Source organism: Thrips palmi, unplaced genomic scaffold (assembly GCF_012932325.1).
Source record: "Thrips palmi isolate BJ-2018 unplaced genomic scaffold, TpBJ-2018v1 HiC_scaffold_10, whole genome shotgun sequence".
Classification (NCBI taxonomy): Eukaryota; Metazoa; Arthropoda; class Insecta; order Thysanoptera; family Thripidae; genus Thrips; species Thrips palmi.
Window position 1 is genome coordinate 22,710,537 of NW_023144621.1, and position 15,899 is coordinate 22,726,435.

The 15,899-nt window shown below is 55.2% G+C and overlaps 2 protein-coding genes across 8 annotated transcripts in view; one reads left to right on the top strand and one right to left on the bottom strand.

The window, feature by feature from the left end:
• The window catches only part of LOC117652222 (protein lap4-like), a 49,425-nt gene extending 37,970 nt beyond the window's left edge, over positions 1-11,455 (bottom strand). For 3 of the 6 annotated variants that reach the window (XM_034396985.1, XM_034396995.1, XM_034396973.1), the window contains exons 1-2: positions 11,124-11,454; positions 10,012-10,129 (exon numbers count right to left, since the gene is read on the bottom strand). In XM_034396985.1, the coding sequence (XP_034252876.1) occupies positions 10,012-10,129; positions 11,124-11,285 (280 nt within the window). In that variant the 5' untranslated portion in view covers positions 11,286-11,454. Of the gene's footprint in view, positions 1-10,011; positions 10,130-11,123 lie in introns of all 6 variants that reach the window. The other 3 variants (XM_034396979.1, XM_034396965.1, XM_034397003.1) reach the window with 2 other exon arrangements.
• A 346-nt stretch (positions 11,456-11,801) lies between these two features.
• Positions 11,802-15,816, top strand: LOC117652253 (NADH-ubiquinone oxidoreductase 75 kDa subunit, mitochondrial). 2 transcript variants are annotated; one of them, XM_034397018.1, is made up of 14 exons: positions 11,802-11,957; positions 12,498-12,660; positions 12,737-12,844; positions 12,926-13,149; positions 13,240-13,381; positions 13,475-13,696; positions 13,791-13,997; positions 14,076-14,205; positions 14,300-14,451; positions 14,542-14,733; positions 14,821-15,004; positions 15,105-15,280; positions 15,368-15,502; positions 15,580-15,816. In XM_034397018.1, the coding sequence occupies exons 2-14, from the start codon at positions 12,499-12,501 to the stop codon at positions 15,727-15,729; spliced, it is 2,184 nt and encodes a 727-aa protein (XP_034252909.1). In that variant the 5' UTR covers positions 11,802-11,957; position 12,498; the 3' UTR covers positions 15,730-15,816. The 2 variants fall into 2 exon arrangements, with proteins under 2 accessions (XP_034252909.1, XP_034252918.1); XM_034397027.1 differs by having other exon boundaries at positions 11,806-11,939.
• Positions 15,817-15,899: the final 83 nt, after the last annotated feature.

Here is a 15,899-nt window from a genome sequence, read left to right on the forward strand (position 1 = left end):
TTATGTCGGATTTGACGACCACGATGAGGAGGGCGGCAAGGTCGCCGAGGGTCGGCCAGGGTCGGCCAGGGTCGGCCAGGGTCGACGCGCCGCAGATAAGCCGCGCTGCCCAATTGCTATTCTCGCCTCGCGACCTCGCGGACCCGAGCCTCGGAGATATTGCTTTTATATTTGGCCGCCGCCGCGCCGCGGTGACGCGACCAGAAGGCGAGACGCGACCCCTCGGCGGTCGGGTCGCTGCAGTCGACCGGCAGGGCGATGCCGTAACAACGGCACTCCACCGCGATGGGCGAAGCGAGTGACGCCAATGGCCAGCGATGATCGCATTCACGGCGTGGACGGCACCATCCTGGCTCTGAAGGTTGGGAATCTCAATCTCTGCCGATCTCGGCGCTTTGAAAAGAAGTCTCACGTCTCGGCGACGGAACGGGCCGCCGCCGCGGTGCGTCACTCCGGAGGACGGCGTCGGCGGCCGGCCGGCTGGACCCGCACCTTCCACCGCACGGCACCGCACGGGCGAGTGGGCGTCGGCGAAAGGCGGGGCGGGGTCATCACACGCCGCGTAGACTTCGATCCGGGGGGAAAAACGGTCCGCGTCCCGCACGTTTCGTTTGGCGCGCGCCTTTTTTGTTTCCCCACATTTTTCAATCCAAAGAGCATGCAAATTCGTACAACGGGGCAAACGCGAGGCAGCGCGAGTGCACACGGCAAAACAAAACGGAAATAACCCGGGCACAGCGGCCAGCCAGCGGCGCAGCCCGGGGCCCAGCGCACAGCAGCGAACAGCGAACGCCTCGGCGAACGCGGCGAAGCGAACGGAGGGCCCACCCACGGAGGGCGGGAGCGGCCGTAATGAAAATGGCAAAATCTCGCTCGCGATCTCATGACATTGCGCCCTGCGGCCTTGCGCGCCGTCCGCTCTCGTCGCGGAAACCGGAGATATTAAAGACAAACAGACAAACACCGGCGGCAGCGGACTGGCGCCAACACCGCCACTGCCGCCACCCATCAACCGACCCATTGTAGGACGGGAAAGGTCGCCGCTGTCCGCGTCCACGTCGACGGCGCGTCGCGCGCGTCTGCGTTCCGCCACGACAGCAGCGGGGCACCGCGTCGAGGGTCTTGCCCCTGCCCATGAGTCTGCTGGGCAGGTCGACGGCCAAACTAGAAAACCGCGCGCACGCCGGCCAGCTCTGCGCTCCATGCGGCTCTGCGGCAAGGCCCGTCACCGGCACGGCCAGCAGCACGGCTACGGGACACACCTCCGTGCCGCCTGCGTCGCGTCGCCTGCCTGCCGCCGTCTCTCGGTTAGAGACCTCTAGGTCTCTACTCTCGGTCAGCCGCGGTCGGGACGCCGGGACGGGACACCCGAAGCCAAGAGCCACGCCGCACGCCGCAGAATCCAATTTAATGTTCGACAGCGACGCGGGCAAAGTGCAGGCATGCCCGCCCGACCGACCAAACCGCCCACCGCCGCAGCGAAACAAAGGCAGAGTGCTGCAGGGGCGCGGCCCGGGCGCGGTTCGGTGTTCGGTACTGGGTTAGCCGGACGCCCTGCCATCCACATCCACTTCATACTTGTTCTGGGGGGCGGGGCGGGGCGGGGCGGGGCGGGGCGGGGCGGGGCGGGGCGGGGCGGAGCAGCCTCCCAGCGCAGAGCAAGACCGGCGAGACTCCGCTCTCGGCCCGGCCGTGTTTTAGCGGCACTACACGTCGCTGCGGTGCTGCGGTCTTCCCTGCGGCCTGCGGTTCGAGTGCACGTGCAGCCAGACAAAGGGCGGCTGGGCGGCGGCCCACATTGGACTGCACACAGCACTCACACTGCCAGACTCGCCTCGCCTCGCCGTCTGGCTGTCCCTGTCCGGCCCAGTGGCCTCCGTCTCCTCCTCCCGCTGCCCGGTGCAGCCGCAGCAGCGGCCACGGCAGCCACGCCCTGCAGGCCCTGGACGCGCGCGGGGCAGCCCCGCCCGGCGTGGAGTGGAGGCGCCGCCGATATTCCGATGCAGCTACGCCGGCTAGGCCAGGGCATGCAGGGCCAGCATGGCCGGCATTCATTGGCATCACCCCGCCACGCCCCGCCCCGCCGCGACCAGCCCCGCCGCGCCCCGCAACGCAAACACGGCCAGTCCCATAACGCGCATGGCCGGAGCGCCAAGCGAGAAGTGACTGCGGCCGGCCGAGGCAGTGGCCAGGCCGACCCTGCAGCTAGGGTTTCGCAGACTAAATTAGCGAGGGCAAACACGACCAAACATAATACGCCGGGCACGCCGCGGCACGCCGGGCATCAGGGCGGGCCGGGCGCTCTCACTGCGCAGCGCCTCGCATCGCCCGCGGTCCTCCGGCCAGATCATCCCCGCCGCGGCCAGGGCCACGCAAGGGGCCACGCCGCCAACTCCGCCCCGCCTCCAAAAGGGCCTTGCAACTTTTCGCCCCGAACAGCCAAGAAGTACGCGCGCCCCGAATGTACTGTGTACTCAGACTGAGGCCGCGCTGCCCTCGGCGCTGCCGCCCTGCCCAAGGCCCTGCCGCGCACCAAGGGCGTCCAGGTCCAGGTGGGTGGGGCCAGAGGCGGCCAAAGACGGCGCCTCGGGGCAGCTCCATCAAGGGGGACAGAGACGGAGGAGGAACATCGGGGCAGCAGCTAGAAGGACAGCCCGCAGCGGCAGCCAGCCCAGCCGCCCTAAGCCCCAGCGAGCGGCGCGCCTGCTCAGAAGGGGCCCTGCCCAGGGCCGCCGAGGGCTCGGCGCGCCAGCGGAGCTTCGCGCTTCGGGTCGGTCGGGGGTGGGTCGACTCGAGTGGAATGAAGCTTGTTGCTGACGCCGGAAATAGCCGACCACCCGCCATGGCACTAAGCCGCGGTCTGGCGGAGGGACGCCGAGGGACGCCCCACTCCCCCGAGCCACCCTCCTTAAGGGCATAGGCAACAAGCGCCCCACGGCGGAGCTGCGGAGCGGAGGGCGCGGCGGGGAGGCGCCCCCGAGCCTTCAGCCTCCGTGCGCCCTGCCTGCCTGCGTCCTTTCCGGCACGCCCGACGGCCCGACCCCTTTCCTTTCATGTCGACTGTGCTGTGCTTCTGCCCCCCCCCCCTTTCCCAACTGGAATAGGTCGCAGAGCTCTCTCACCCCGGCCCGCCCCGGCCCGCCCCGGCCCCGGCGGCGGTGGCAGCGGCAGCTCCAGCAAAGCGCGGGACTCTACATAGTGGAATTAAAAGTTTAACGAGTCTGCACAAATTCAAACACGGAGCGAAAGAAAAAAACAAGACCGCAAAGAACACGCTTAGTTAAAATAGAACCAGAGTGAAAACCAGCCAGCACTGATGAGTCCGCCCAGCCCGCCAGCCAGCACCCAGCGAGTACAGTCCTCTCAGCAGGCAAATCCAATCCGACCCAATCCCGAGCACCCAGTGTTTTCGCCCGGCAGCAACAACAACAACAAAGCCGTGGCGGCGGACCATTTTATATTTCCAACGCGCACAAAGACGACAGCAACCACAGCAGTGCCGCGTCCCTCTCTCTCTCTCTCTCTCTCTCCTGCCTTTCCTTCCTGCATCTCTCTTCGCGGCTTCGCGGCGCCAGCACGTGACATTAGAGGTCGCGAGCCTTTCATCCATGCCGACCACGTTCGTCCACGACGTCCGCCACCAGCAGCGGGCACTGCAGCGAGGCAGCGAGCGCGGGGGGATGACCCGCCGCCGTATCGCCGCCCCCTCGGCCGCCCCGGCCGTGCTGCAACGGCTGGGCAGGGCCTTCAAGGCCTGGGCCAAGGCGAGCTGCAAATGCTGCACATCGCGGGGCGATAACGGGCGTGGCGTTACGCGACCGCACGTCACTGCAAGCGGAGCAGCAACAACAACAACGCGATGAAGAGAAAAGACGACGACGGCGACGTCAACAACAACATCTCTGCTGGCTGCCCTTTGCCCTTTTCACGGGGGGCGGCGTGGCCGCGGGATTCAACAAGTGTGGCGGGGCGGGGCGTGGCGGGCCACACGGGGGCATCGGCATTAAAGGTGTGCAGGCAGTGCAGCCGACGACAACAACGACCACCGCAACGGCGAGCCGCGCGCCGCTGAGCGTGGGCACCGCACCGCATCGGGGCGGGGCGGGCACAGCGCGGCACAGCGCGGCACAGCGCGGCACAGCGCGGCACAGCGCGGCACAGCGCGGCACAGCGCGGCACAGCGCGGCACAGCGCGGCACAGCGCGGCACAGCGCGGCACAGCGCGGCACAGCGCGGCACAGCGCGGCACAGCGCGGCACAGCGCGGCACAGCGCGGCACAGCGCGGCACAGCGCGGCACAGCGCGGCACAGCGCCCCGGCCAGCCGGCACAGCGCGGCACAGCGCGGCACAGCGCGGCCCGCGCACAGCGCGGCACAGCGCGGCACAGCGCGGCAGGCAGCGCGGCACAGCGCGGCACAGCGCGGCACAGCGCGGCACAGCGCGGCACAGCGCGGCACAGCGCGGCACAGCGCGGCACAGCGCGGCACAGCGCGGCACAGCGCGGCACAGCGCGGCACAGCGCGGCACAGCGCGGCACACGCGCACAGCGCGACACACAAAACAACAGCCGCCGCGGCGGCAAACTAACGCGGCAAACGGCTGCCGAGGGACTTCCCCGAGGAGAGCGGGGCGTCCAACAAAAGGGCGACGGCGGCGTCCACCACGACGGCGGCCGCCCCAACACCAACTCGCCCTCGGCTGGCCGCGGCAGGCCGTCGTCCGCAGGGCCCCCGCAGTGCGGTACAGGCCCAGACAAAAGGCGGGGGGGCCGAGGCAGCACCGCGCAGCACAGTGCAGCACAGCCCGCAGCGAGCGAAAAAAACAAACCCATGTAAACAAGCCCGACCAAAGCACGACGACTACACTGGCCGGCTCGGCGTCAAAACACACAAACACGCGCACAGCCACCGCGGCGCCGCGGTCCTGCATCACTCGCCCCGACAAAGCGCAGCCGCACAGCCCGACGCTCCGCGGCGGTCGCGGCGTCACGGCGGCCGCGAGGTGGCCGACGTCCAGAGCGTGGCGCTCCGGCCGAGGCTCCGGCCGCACCCCCGCGGCCCTGCAGGGCCTAGTGGTGGCCCCTTGGCGGCCGGCCAGCGTCAGACCAGCGCCAGCAACGAGGCCGCAGGGCACCGACCGGGATTCTTAGCCAAAGCGACGATTATTCAAGACCGCTCAAACACCTTTCAGTGCGGTTATCTGGCTTCCCTCCACCTCCTGGCGAGGCTCCTCCCCTCGTTCGCCGGCCTCTTCTGCCCGGCCGACGCCGCCGCACCGCCGCCAGGCAGCGGCCGCCAGGCCGAGGGCCAGGCAAGCCACGCAGCAGCCCAGAGTCCGTTCAACCCCGGGCCGCGGCCGCGCAGTCAATTCAATTTAAACTTTTTTCGCCCGGCCAGCGCAGCGCGGCGGTCAGCCGACTTCCGAGGGTCGTTTCAGTCGCTGTCTCTCTCGCACCCCATGGGCTCCCCATGAGTGCGAGAGAGACAGAGCGACGAAAACGACTCTCGGAAGGGCGGAGGGGCGCTGGGAGGAAAGGCGAGCCGCTGCTCAAGGGGTTGGCTGGCTGGCTCGCCGCGCGGCCGCCGCCACGGCCGCCGTGACCGGGGCCTCAATGAGGGGCGCGGCGCTCGAGGGCGCGCTGGCAGCGCTAGCATGCACTTGTCCACCTGGTGTGGGAAGCCCGACGGGCCTGGCGAGCCTGGCACGACGCAGTGCAAGAAGCCTGCAGCGTGCGCGTCCGACTGGCCGCCCGGCCGTCTGCGAGTCAGTGTGTGTGTGGCCTAATGCTACGGCGGTGTGGCGGCAGCGGTGCGGCTATCTCTCTCGCACCCGCACGAGAGTTCGAGTGCGAGGGAGAGAGAGAGGCAGAAGCGCTTCCCGCGGAATCTGTCTGCAGGGGTGGCCCAGGGTGGCGCGCCATGGCGGAGCGACGAGCCGGGAGATGAGGTGCAAAGGACAGCGGGCACACTACACTAGGCACACTCGGCGGCGCCGCGCCACCGCCATCCTCTAGGCCCATTAACACACGGTGACCTTGGCGCCGCGCCGCCCCCCGCCACGCCGCCAATTAGCGCCTCTTCGAACACCGCGGTGGAGGACAGGAGGCTCATTCCGAAAGTCGCTTTCGCCGCTCTGTCTCTCTCGCGCCTATACGGAACGCCCCAGGAGTGCGAGAGAGACAGAGCGACGAAAACGACTCTCGGAGTCAGTCTGCGGGCACTAAGCACGGCGACACACGGCACACAGCCCCGCTGCAACGGGTGTCAAGGCCAGCGATGGTCAGTGGGGGAGGCGGCGCACAACGCACAGTCGGCCGGAAGACCGGTGCAGGTGGCCAAAATTTTAGCGGCTCCAGAGTCGCTATACAGAGAACCCAACGAGTGACCCCACCAATGGATTGCTCTCCGAACGAGGAATCCATTGGTGGGGTCGGGTCACACGCACAGCTAGAGTCCTGTTCAGCGACTCGGCCTATCGGTGACGGTGACACACCGGAAGCAGCAGCGTCGTCGGCCGCACCCAGAAGGGCAGCGGCGGCGCCGGTGGTTCGGAGGTCGCCAGAGGAGGTGACCACAAAGAACGGAAAGTTCGTTGGACTGTTACCGTCAAGTCCCCTAAATGTGAACACGAACCCTAAAGTGGGACATTTTGACTATTTTCCCTATTGTAGGCCGTAAACGGCCAAAGCGTGGATATTTTGCGATGTAAAAAATGTTTTTGAGACGGTAGGACCTCTCCAAGACCATATCCGCACAGAGTGTCTTGTTCCCGCTCATACCCCCTCCCCCAAAAAATCTTGAAAATTGGAATTTGATGCAGAAAAAAAGAGAAGTTTTTCAGACGTCTAGCGCGGATTCGGGGCTTCGAGCCGTTGATGCTCGGACCATTCTAGACTTCAGACATGTTGTAGCGCGTTCTTTTATCTACAAGATGCACTTTAGAAAATTTGTTTCCGACGCTTCGTTTTACGGTGGGAAGCAATCTTCTGAGGGGCTGTAAAGTGGGACACATGCATTTCCTTCGTTTCTTTTAGGTTTTGACCGATTCAGAGGCGTTACATTCTCCTCCAGCGTCCTACAAACGCTGCCTTGTATATATTAGGTTGCCAGGTCGGTTTGGAGGCCCAGGCAGTCGGGCAAGTACGGTTATTCGGTACGCTTTAAGTCAGCACAAAATTTAGTCAATGTTTGAAAGCAAATGCTTCCTCTTGGCTTAACCTACAAAGATATCGTTATCGACCATAAGACAAATCTTGCGTAAAATCATATTTTAAACAAAAAAATTTTTAGAAAAAAAGTTGCCGGGTAAACGGTTTTTAATTTTCAAAATTTCAACATGTATTTCTTGCCGTGCATTTCGAAACTTATAAAATATGACCTGAGCAAAAAATTTCATAAAATGGTTTTGATCAGAAATTAAATTTTAAGACCATTTTGTTTTATTGGTTTTCGCCGTATTTCAATTGGTTTAGGCGCTACGGCTGTTTCTAATTTAAATATATCTAAGGAAATCTAATTGATTGAAGAGGCTCATATCAGCTTAACCAGTCGAGATATCGAAAAAGACTTCAGAACCAATCTTGCTCCAAATTTAATTTAGGACATAATTCATGTTAAGAAATTTTTTGCTACTGCAGTTTTTGGGCGAAAACGAATGAACGTGTCCCACTTTAGGGGACTTTGTCCCACTTTAGGAGACTTTGGCTCCTAAATTGGGACACGGTTCTTGCTGCTCCTACTGGAGCCCCATGGGCTGAGAAAAAAATTTGTTTTCGGTAAAAGACGTGTTTTGACATGAAGATTCTTAAATCCCCGGCGATTTTCGGTGTCATCGTTATTCTGTGAATAACAGACGATTTTCCGTAAAAATCGTCCCACTTTAGGGGACTCGACGGTACACTGGCGACGAGGATCCACGAGGATGACGAACGAAAGCGGACCGGGTCGCCGTCACACCGACGGAGGGCGGAGGGCCAGGGGTGCGGGACCAGCGTGGAGCGGCGGGGAGAGAAAAACAGGAGGGAGCTACAGTTCCGAATAATGAAGCGTCCGATGAAAGACGCTTCCGGAAAGACCGTGAGAAAGACCACGGCGCACCGCGCACAGTGGGCCAGAAGACCGGTGGAGGCGGTCGGAATTCTAGACGCGTTTTGGGCTCCAGAGTCGCTAAGTGGGACTCGGACCGAACGTGTGACCCCACCAATGGATTCCTCGTTCGCTGAGCAATCCATTGGTGGGGTCACTCGTTCCGTTCGAGTCCCACTGAGCGACTCCGCAGCTCAAAACGCGTCTAGAGTTTCGGCCGCCTCCACCGGTCTTCTGGCCCACTGTGCCGCGGCGATCCGATCCCATCCCAAGCCATCCCACTCCGCTGCCGGCGTCGCGGCGTCGCACCTCATCGTCTCTTTACCTCCGGCGGCAAATTGGGCGTAATGACTACTTGCAAACACTAATTCCCCCTCCCCCGGCGAAACACGGCGCGGCGAAGGGGGAGGGCGGGGCAAGGGGTAATGAAAGGAGCGCAGGATAGCGCCACGCCGCGTAACGCCAAACAACGCCGCAGCGTCACACACGGCACGCCACGCCACGGCGACGCGCCACGCCCAGGCCAAATTTGGACGCGTCGGGAAACGCGGAAGGGGGGGGGGGCAGCTGAGGCCGGAAGTGGCAGGCAGCAGCCTCAGCCCGGCGTGTGCGTGCGAGCGTGCATGTGTCTCAAGATTTGAGGGGAGGGAAGGGGGCGGTACGGAGGACGGTATGGACGGAAGAAAGGGGTGGGGGACTTCCGGGCAGCTTCCGGGACGGCGAACCGGACGGACACCACGGCGACGGCCAAGGTGAAGCGAAGCAGGATGGCGCTCTTGGTGCATGTCCCCCTTGTCCTCCTCCTCCAGCGTGGCGGCGGTGACGCGGCGGGCCGCAGCCCTGCAAGAGTGCTCCGCGGTGCTAGGCCTGCTAGGCCTGCTAGGCCTGCTAGGCAGGCGACTGGAAGACTGGAGGACGCGGCGCGGCGGCGGCGAGTAGCGAGCCTCGGAACTCGGAGCACCGCAGCACCGCTCTGGAATGCGACCTTGGGCGAGGAGAGGAGCAGCAAGCGGCCCGGCCCGTCGGCCCGTCCATCCGGCGAGTCTACGCCGCCGCGCCGCCGTGTCCCCGGCATGCAAGCACGGCGGGCACGGCGAGCACGCGCGGCCCGATAACGTAATAATACGGGACCCTCCTCCTCCCTCCTTCGGGCCTTCGGGGGAGAAAATAAATCCCGTCCGAGAGCGTCAGCGTCCTCAAACTCCGTCCTCCTCGGCCCCTTTCCCCTCGCCGCGGCGCGCCGTGCATCACCCGGGCATACGACGCCCTGTTCCGCGCCACTCCGCGGCGGCAGGGCGTAGCGGCGCGTAGCGGCGTAGCATGGCGGGGAAGTTTGCCAGGGCGGGGCAGGGGGAATATCGAGATAATGTCCCGCCGGCTACGAAGCGCTCGAAAGTGCCAAAGCCAATATCTTAGTGTTTTGACAGCTTTCGAACGTGCGAGTCGATTCGCAACGGACTGATATGACAGCTGGCGGCACAACGCGATTAAATTTCTGTCCTTTCCTTCTCTTGATAGGGAGGGAGTGAGCGAGTACAGGTGCTGGCAAGGCAGGTGGCCTTGCCCTTGTCCGAGGTGAGGTGAGAGTGCTCTCTTCCAGTGGCACGGCAGCAGCCGGCGGCACCAGCTAGAGCCAGACACACGGACATTATCCTCCCGAAAGGCGGCTCTGCACGCGCCGCGGCGGCGGCGGCAGCCCACCACGCCCCGCCCCGCCCCGCCCCGCCCGCATGCCGTCGTGACACAGAGACACCGCCCCGTGCCGCACTGTCCACGGTCCAAGCCAGTCGGCCCAAGACCACCAGGACCACCTGCCCGACCCCCCATCGACGGCTGACTCAAAACAAAAATGAAAGGAAGGAAGAAACAAGACAAGACTTCTTTCATCTATTCTGTTTCTCTGAACGAGATCAGTGCTGTACTCACCATTTCTTGACACATTCAGCTCCACCAAATTCTCAAAGTTTTGGATGTCAGGGGGCAGCAGCCGAATTTCGTTGTCACTAAGGCCTAGTTTCCTCAGCCGGTGGAGACGGAAAAAATTCTGAAAAAGATGCAAACAGAAGGAAAGTAATATTAGGATGGGTGCAAGGCACTTGATTGGAGGTTTACACATGGAGCGTAGTTCACTTTAGAGATAAGGACGAGCAATGCTTGCAATCAGCCTTGGATCAAGGCCAACCGAGACATGTCTTCCCCTACATTCTGATATAGATATACTGATATATAAGACAATAAATCCTAATCCATTGATTGGGAACATGGTTTAAAACCAGTCTCTTTAAAATCAAATTTCTCTCAACTGACTTTAATTTTCTATGCCAAGAATGTTTTGAATCAATACACAGAGGCATGTATGAATTTGCACCAGACTTGGAAAAAGTCCTCACCTTACCCCCACGTTAAGAAAAAAGGTACCTTGTTTAAAACAGACAAACAATTTGGTACAGCATTTTATTGGCTAAAGTAAAATAAAATTATACAAAAACAAATAAATTAAAGGTAACTTCTTGAAAAAGAGGTGAAAATATAAACGGTGTCCAAAGTATTCAGTCATGGAGAAAAGAAATGAGTGGCACCTTGTGGACACTGAAGTTGGTCTGACATGACCCCACTTGTTGATGAACTTAGTTCCATAAACAGAGTTGGACCTAACACAAACCTATTTAAAATGAAAAATTAGCTCAAGCCGGCACTACCGACGTGCATAAAAGTCCCGGTTACAGACAGAAAAAAGTTTGAAACAGAGTTGAGATGAAACTTAATGAAGGTTAGGCACATAGCAGTAGCCGCAACAAGCAACCGTTAGCTTTACGCTCGGAGCGATGTTCCAGACTTCCCTTCAAACAAGAAGCCGTGGTGTCAAGCAGTAACAAGAAAAGCGAAAAAATAAAAGTCCAGACACAAAAATAACAACAATAGTCCGTGGATACATAAACACGTACTAAAATTGGTGGGGTTAAGACATTCTGTCTTCATTTCCCAACATTCATTCTACCAACGGAAATTTAGCTGAGGTTCAGGGCAGGAAAAATTACCTTCGGCAAGTCTCTGATGTGATTTGCGTCCAATAAAAGTTCCTCTAGGCTCCGAGAATAGCGCAAAATATCTTCTGGGACGGTGTGAAGAGAAGAGTGACGCTTGTTCACATATTCCACTTGCCGATTACATCCCTTAAACATGGGAATACAACGAAACATGACTACTTAAATTTTTGGAACACAGCACATGATAAACTTTATCTAAACACTGCACATATTCCACGGCACGGGACGTTCACAACTTGAGAAAACCGAACGGCAGCATCCACACACCCATCTACTTTTGAACACGAATGTGTACTAAAAAATATGACGTCATAGCTTGTGCTTCGTGCGACGCGAACGCCCCCTGTGCCTCAGAAATAAAAGTAGTAGTGTCCCTGAGAGCTCACAGAGGGCAGCACTCTCCGGCAGTCATTGCCGATTGTCAACTGTCATTGATGTTGGCGCGAAAGTATGGTTTTGGTTTGACTGTGTCGCGGAAAGCCACATCAGGGATTCCCTTTTGAGTTCACTTTATGTGCCAATCATGATTTACAACCTCCCTTTGTCGTTTGCACATTGTTTTCGATTCTTCTTTCTTCCGTAAAGGGCTTAAAAGGGCTTAAGACTGCTAAGACGTAGTGGGCCTGTTCCTAAAGTCTGTCTGTCCTGGTCCACTATGGTCAAAATATCATCTGTTTGAAGTTTTAAAGGCTGTGGATGGGCTGAGGGCCTACAACTTTTCTGCTGCATTTTAACAAACCGAACCTACCTGCTGAACAGCAGGACTTTCGTCCAACGACAACATTTAGAACATATCTCCAAAAAAACGTAATTTTTAAAGGCCAGGTTCGTATTTTGCCCTTGTGAGCCCTGTGACCCATGTCCTGTACTTCATCTCCTTCCAATAATATCTTGAACACTTTGCACAAGTGACGTTATGCCAATTAAAGGTCATTTTATGTTTTGTGGCCCTCTTTTACTTTTTAAGTATTAAAACGTCAAATTTCGATTTTATGATCATGCAGTGATACCCTAAATTTGGGTAGGTTGTTGTTGTTATGCAATATTTTCCTTGAGGTTAGGTTCTAGTTTTGAACATAACTTTTCTGCCACTGTCTGTGTCTGTCATTTAGTTTTATCATGAGGATTCTCCTCGTCTGTGGCTACATTGTCATCTTGTTTTATTTCCAAAGTGCTGATTTTGTCCTATTTACCACTGCACTTTAAGAAACGTTTCGCAGTCATCAGTTATTTACTTGCGTCTATTAAATGTTTTGATTGTAGACTTAATGATCATAGTTATTTTCGGCTACTCATATGCTCCCCTGGTCACTTTACTTCGCTTTGTATTTGTTTTGCTTATTTTGCTACCTTCTCTTGTTCCAGAATGCTTCGAGCACCTTTACATCGGGCCTTGAGCCTCCCCAATCTACGGCAGTTATCACCTGCATTTAGAAATCTCTCAACCACTTCAGCCCAGCTAGAGAAAATTGAAGTTTTTGTTGATGACAAGCCTGTTATGGTTGAGCCTGGAACCACAGTGCTCCAGGTTAATAACATTTTTAAAAAAATAATGTCCATACTGATTAAGTGCTCAAAATTTTAAGCCTGTTTTTGTTGTGCAGGCTGCAGCTATGGTTGGAGTGGAAATACCTCGCTTCTGTTATCATGAACGTTTGGCTGTTGCTGGAAATTGTCGTATGTGTTTGGTAGAAGTTGAAAAATCACCGAAGGTAAGTAGCTTTTTCAGCTTACAATTATTTTCAATTTTGAAAATTTTTCACTTGAACCTTTGTTTGAATATTGTGTTTTAGCCTGTTGCTGCCTGTGCAATGCCTGTAATGAAAGGGTGGCGGATTAAAACAAACTCTGACATGACTAAGAAGGCCCGGGAAGGAGTTATGGAGTTCCTGCTTGTGAACCACCCTCTTGACTGTCCAATTTGTGATCAAGGAGGTGAATGTGACCTCCAAGACCAGAGTATGGCTTTTGGCAGCGACAGAAGCCGTTTCACTGATATTCAATTCGATGGCAAAAGGTCAGTCCAATGCACTGAAAGTTTTAGGTTCGTTTTATTAAATTATTTTAGAAAAAAATATTGAGTGTTGGTGATTTTTTTTGTTTTTAGAGCTGTTGAAGACAAGGATGTTGGTCCTCTTATCAAAACTGTCATGACTCGTTGCATTCACTGTACTCGATGCATTCGTTTCGCATCAGAAGTTGCTGGAGTTGATGATCTAGGAACAACTGGTCGTGGTTCTGATATGCAGGTATGATGATTAAATTTTTCAGATTGCTGTTGATGTGTAGTGTTCTTAGCCATTGCATGTGTCTAACATAACCATTTTCTTCCTCTCAAACAGGTGGGAACTTATGTTGAAAAGATGTTCCTTTCAGAACTTTCAGGTAATGTCATTGACCTGTGCCCTGTTGGAGCTCTTACAAACAAACCATTTGCATTCACTGCTCGTCCATGGGAAACTCGCAAAACTGAAAGTGTTGATGTACTCGATGCTCTGGGAAGTAACATTGTTGTATCCACCCGCACTGGTGAGGTACTGCGCATTCTTCCAAGACTCAATGAGGTATGCTGAGGGTAGAGCATTTGTAGAAAAGTCATCCTGTGATCTCTTTTGCCAGAATTTTAACTCTTTTATAAATTCATACTTTTATTATCAGGAAATCAATGAAGAGTGGCTCTCTGATAAGTCCAGATTTGCATGTGATGGTCTCAAACGTCAGCGCCTGGTTGCTCCGATGGTGAAGAATGAAAAGGGAGAACTAGTATCTTGTGAGTGGGAAGATGCCCTCGTCAGTGTGGCCAAGGCTATGCTGCGGGCAGGAGAACAAACTGCTGCTGTGGCTGGAGGTTTGGCTGATGCAGAGGTATGCATACTTGTAATACTGTTTTCTGATTTGATTTGATTTCTTTTGTTTACTGATGAGTTGTCATTTGGATTGCAGTCTCTGGTAGCCCTGAAAGATTTGTTGAACCGGCTTGGAGGTGAAGCATTGTGCACTGAACACACATTCCCTCAGGATGGTTCTGGGACAGATTTGCGTTCCAGTTACCTCCTCAACAATAAGATTGCAGGTGTGTAAATGCTTGCCTTTAACTTGTTACTTTCTATGTTTTCATTGTTCATAATTATATTTTATAATTTTCTTATCTTCTCTTTTACTTTTAGGAATTGAGGAAGCAGACCTTATTCTTCTTATTGGAACAAACCCTCGTTTTGAAGCTCCTTTGTTGAATGCAAGGATCCGCAAGACTTACATTCATAAGGAATGTGATGTGGCTCTCCTCGGTCCCAAGGTGGACCTGACCTATGATTATGAGGTATGCCTCCCTGCATTGGAGAGCAAACTTAAAAGGCTTATTTTTGTCTGATTTCTTATTCATTTTGATTCTTATGTTTCTTTTCTCTAGCATCTTGGTGATGATACTGCCACATTGAAGAAGCTTGCATCTGGTCAGCATCCCTTTAACAAAAAATTGTCAGCTGCCAAGAATCCCATGATAATTTTGGGTGGCCAACAGTTCGGACGGCAGGATGCTGCTGCAATTCTAGCAGCTGTTCAGCAACTTTCACAGTCTCTGAGCTCAGCATTGAACAACAAGGTATGTAAAAATAGCCCTCAGCCTTCTACTATATGCTCATGTCAAGTATGTTTACTTACTGTGTTCTATGTGTTAAATCTACTTCAGGAATGGAAAATCCTCAATATTCTGCAACAAGTTGCTTCCCAAGTTGCTGCTCTTGATATTGGGTACAAACCAGGTGTAAGCGAAATCCGTGAAAACCCACCCAAGGTATTGTTCCTGCTGGGTGCCGATGAAGGCACTATCACTAGAGCTGATCTTCCTAAGGACTGTTTTGTGGTCTATATAGGTAAAAATATCAATTATACCAAGGCACCTTTCCTCTCTAACTTTATTTTTATTTTATTTTTTAAATAATAACTTTTGTTGTTTTCTGTTTGGTTAAACAGGACACCATGGAGACCAGGGAGCTTCAATGGCTGATGCCATTTTGCCTGGTGCAACATACACAGAGAAACAAGGCACTTTTGTTAACACCGAAGGCCGAACACAACAGACACAAGTAGCTGTCACCCCACCAGGAATGGCACGAGTTGATTGGAAAATTATCCGTGCACTGTCTGAAGTGAGTCTTTTTAAAAATAATATAAGCTGGATCTGCAACCTATATTCAGTTATTTTACCATTTTAATGTTTTCCTCTTCTGTGTCAGGTTGTTGGTACACCCCTTCCGTATGATGATCTTAATGCTGTAAGGCAAAGGCTTACTGAGGTTGCTCCTAACCTAACTCGTTATGGCTCTGCTGAAGATGCTAACTACTTTGCCCAGGCCACTGAATTGTCCAAGGTATGTATCTTGTAATATCATCAGAATAGGATGATCTTTTCATGTGCATCTTTTAATTGAACTTGTTTATATTTCAGTCGGTGAAGACTCAGTTAGCCTCTACTCCATTGGATGTTAAACTTAAAGAACTTCAAGATTTCTTCATGACTGACGCAATCAGCAGAGCATCACCCACTATGGCTAAGTGTGTACAAGCTGTCTTGAAGCAAAAGAGTTCAAAATATTAGGTAGTTCTGCATCATATTTTTTACTTAAATCTTGAAGCAGGTCTTAAACTTTAGAGATTTATTGGAGAATTGAATTCTGTTCTTCAAGTAAAACTCCTCACCGTTTTGAAAGTTGTAGCCTGTGTGATAAGAGGAAAAACATTTTACTGTACAAATTAAGTGGTGTACAA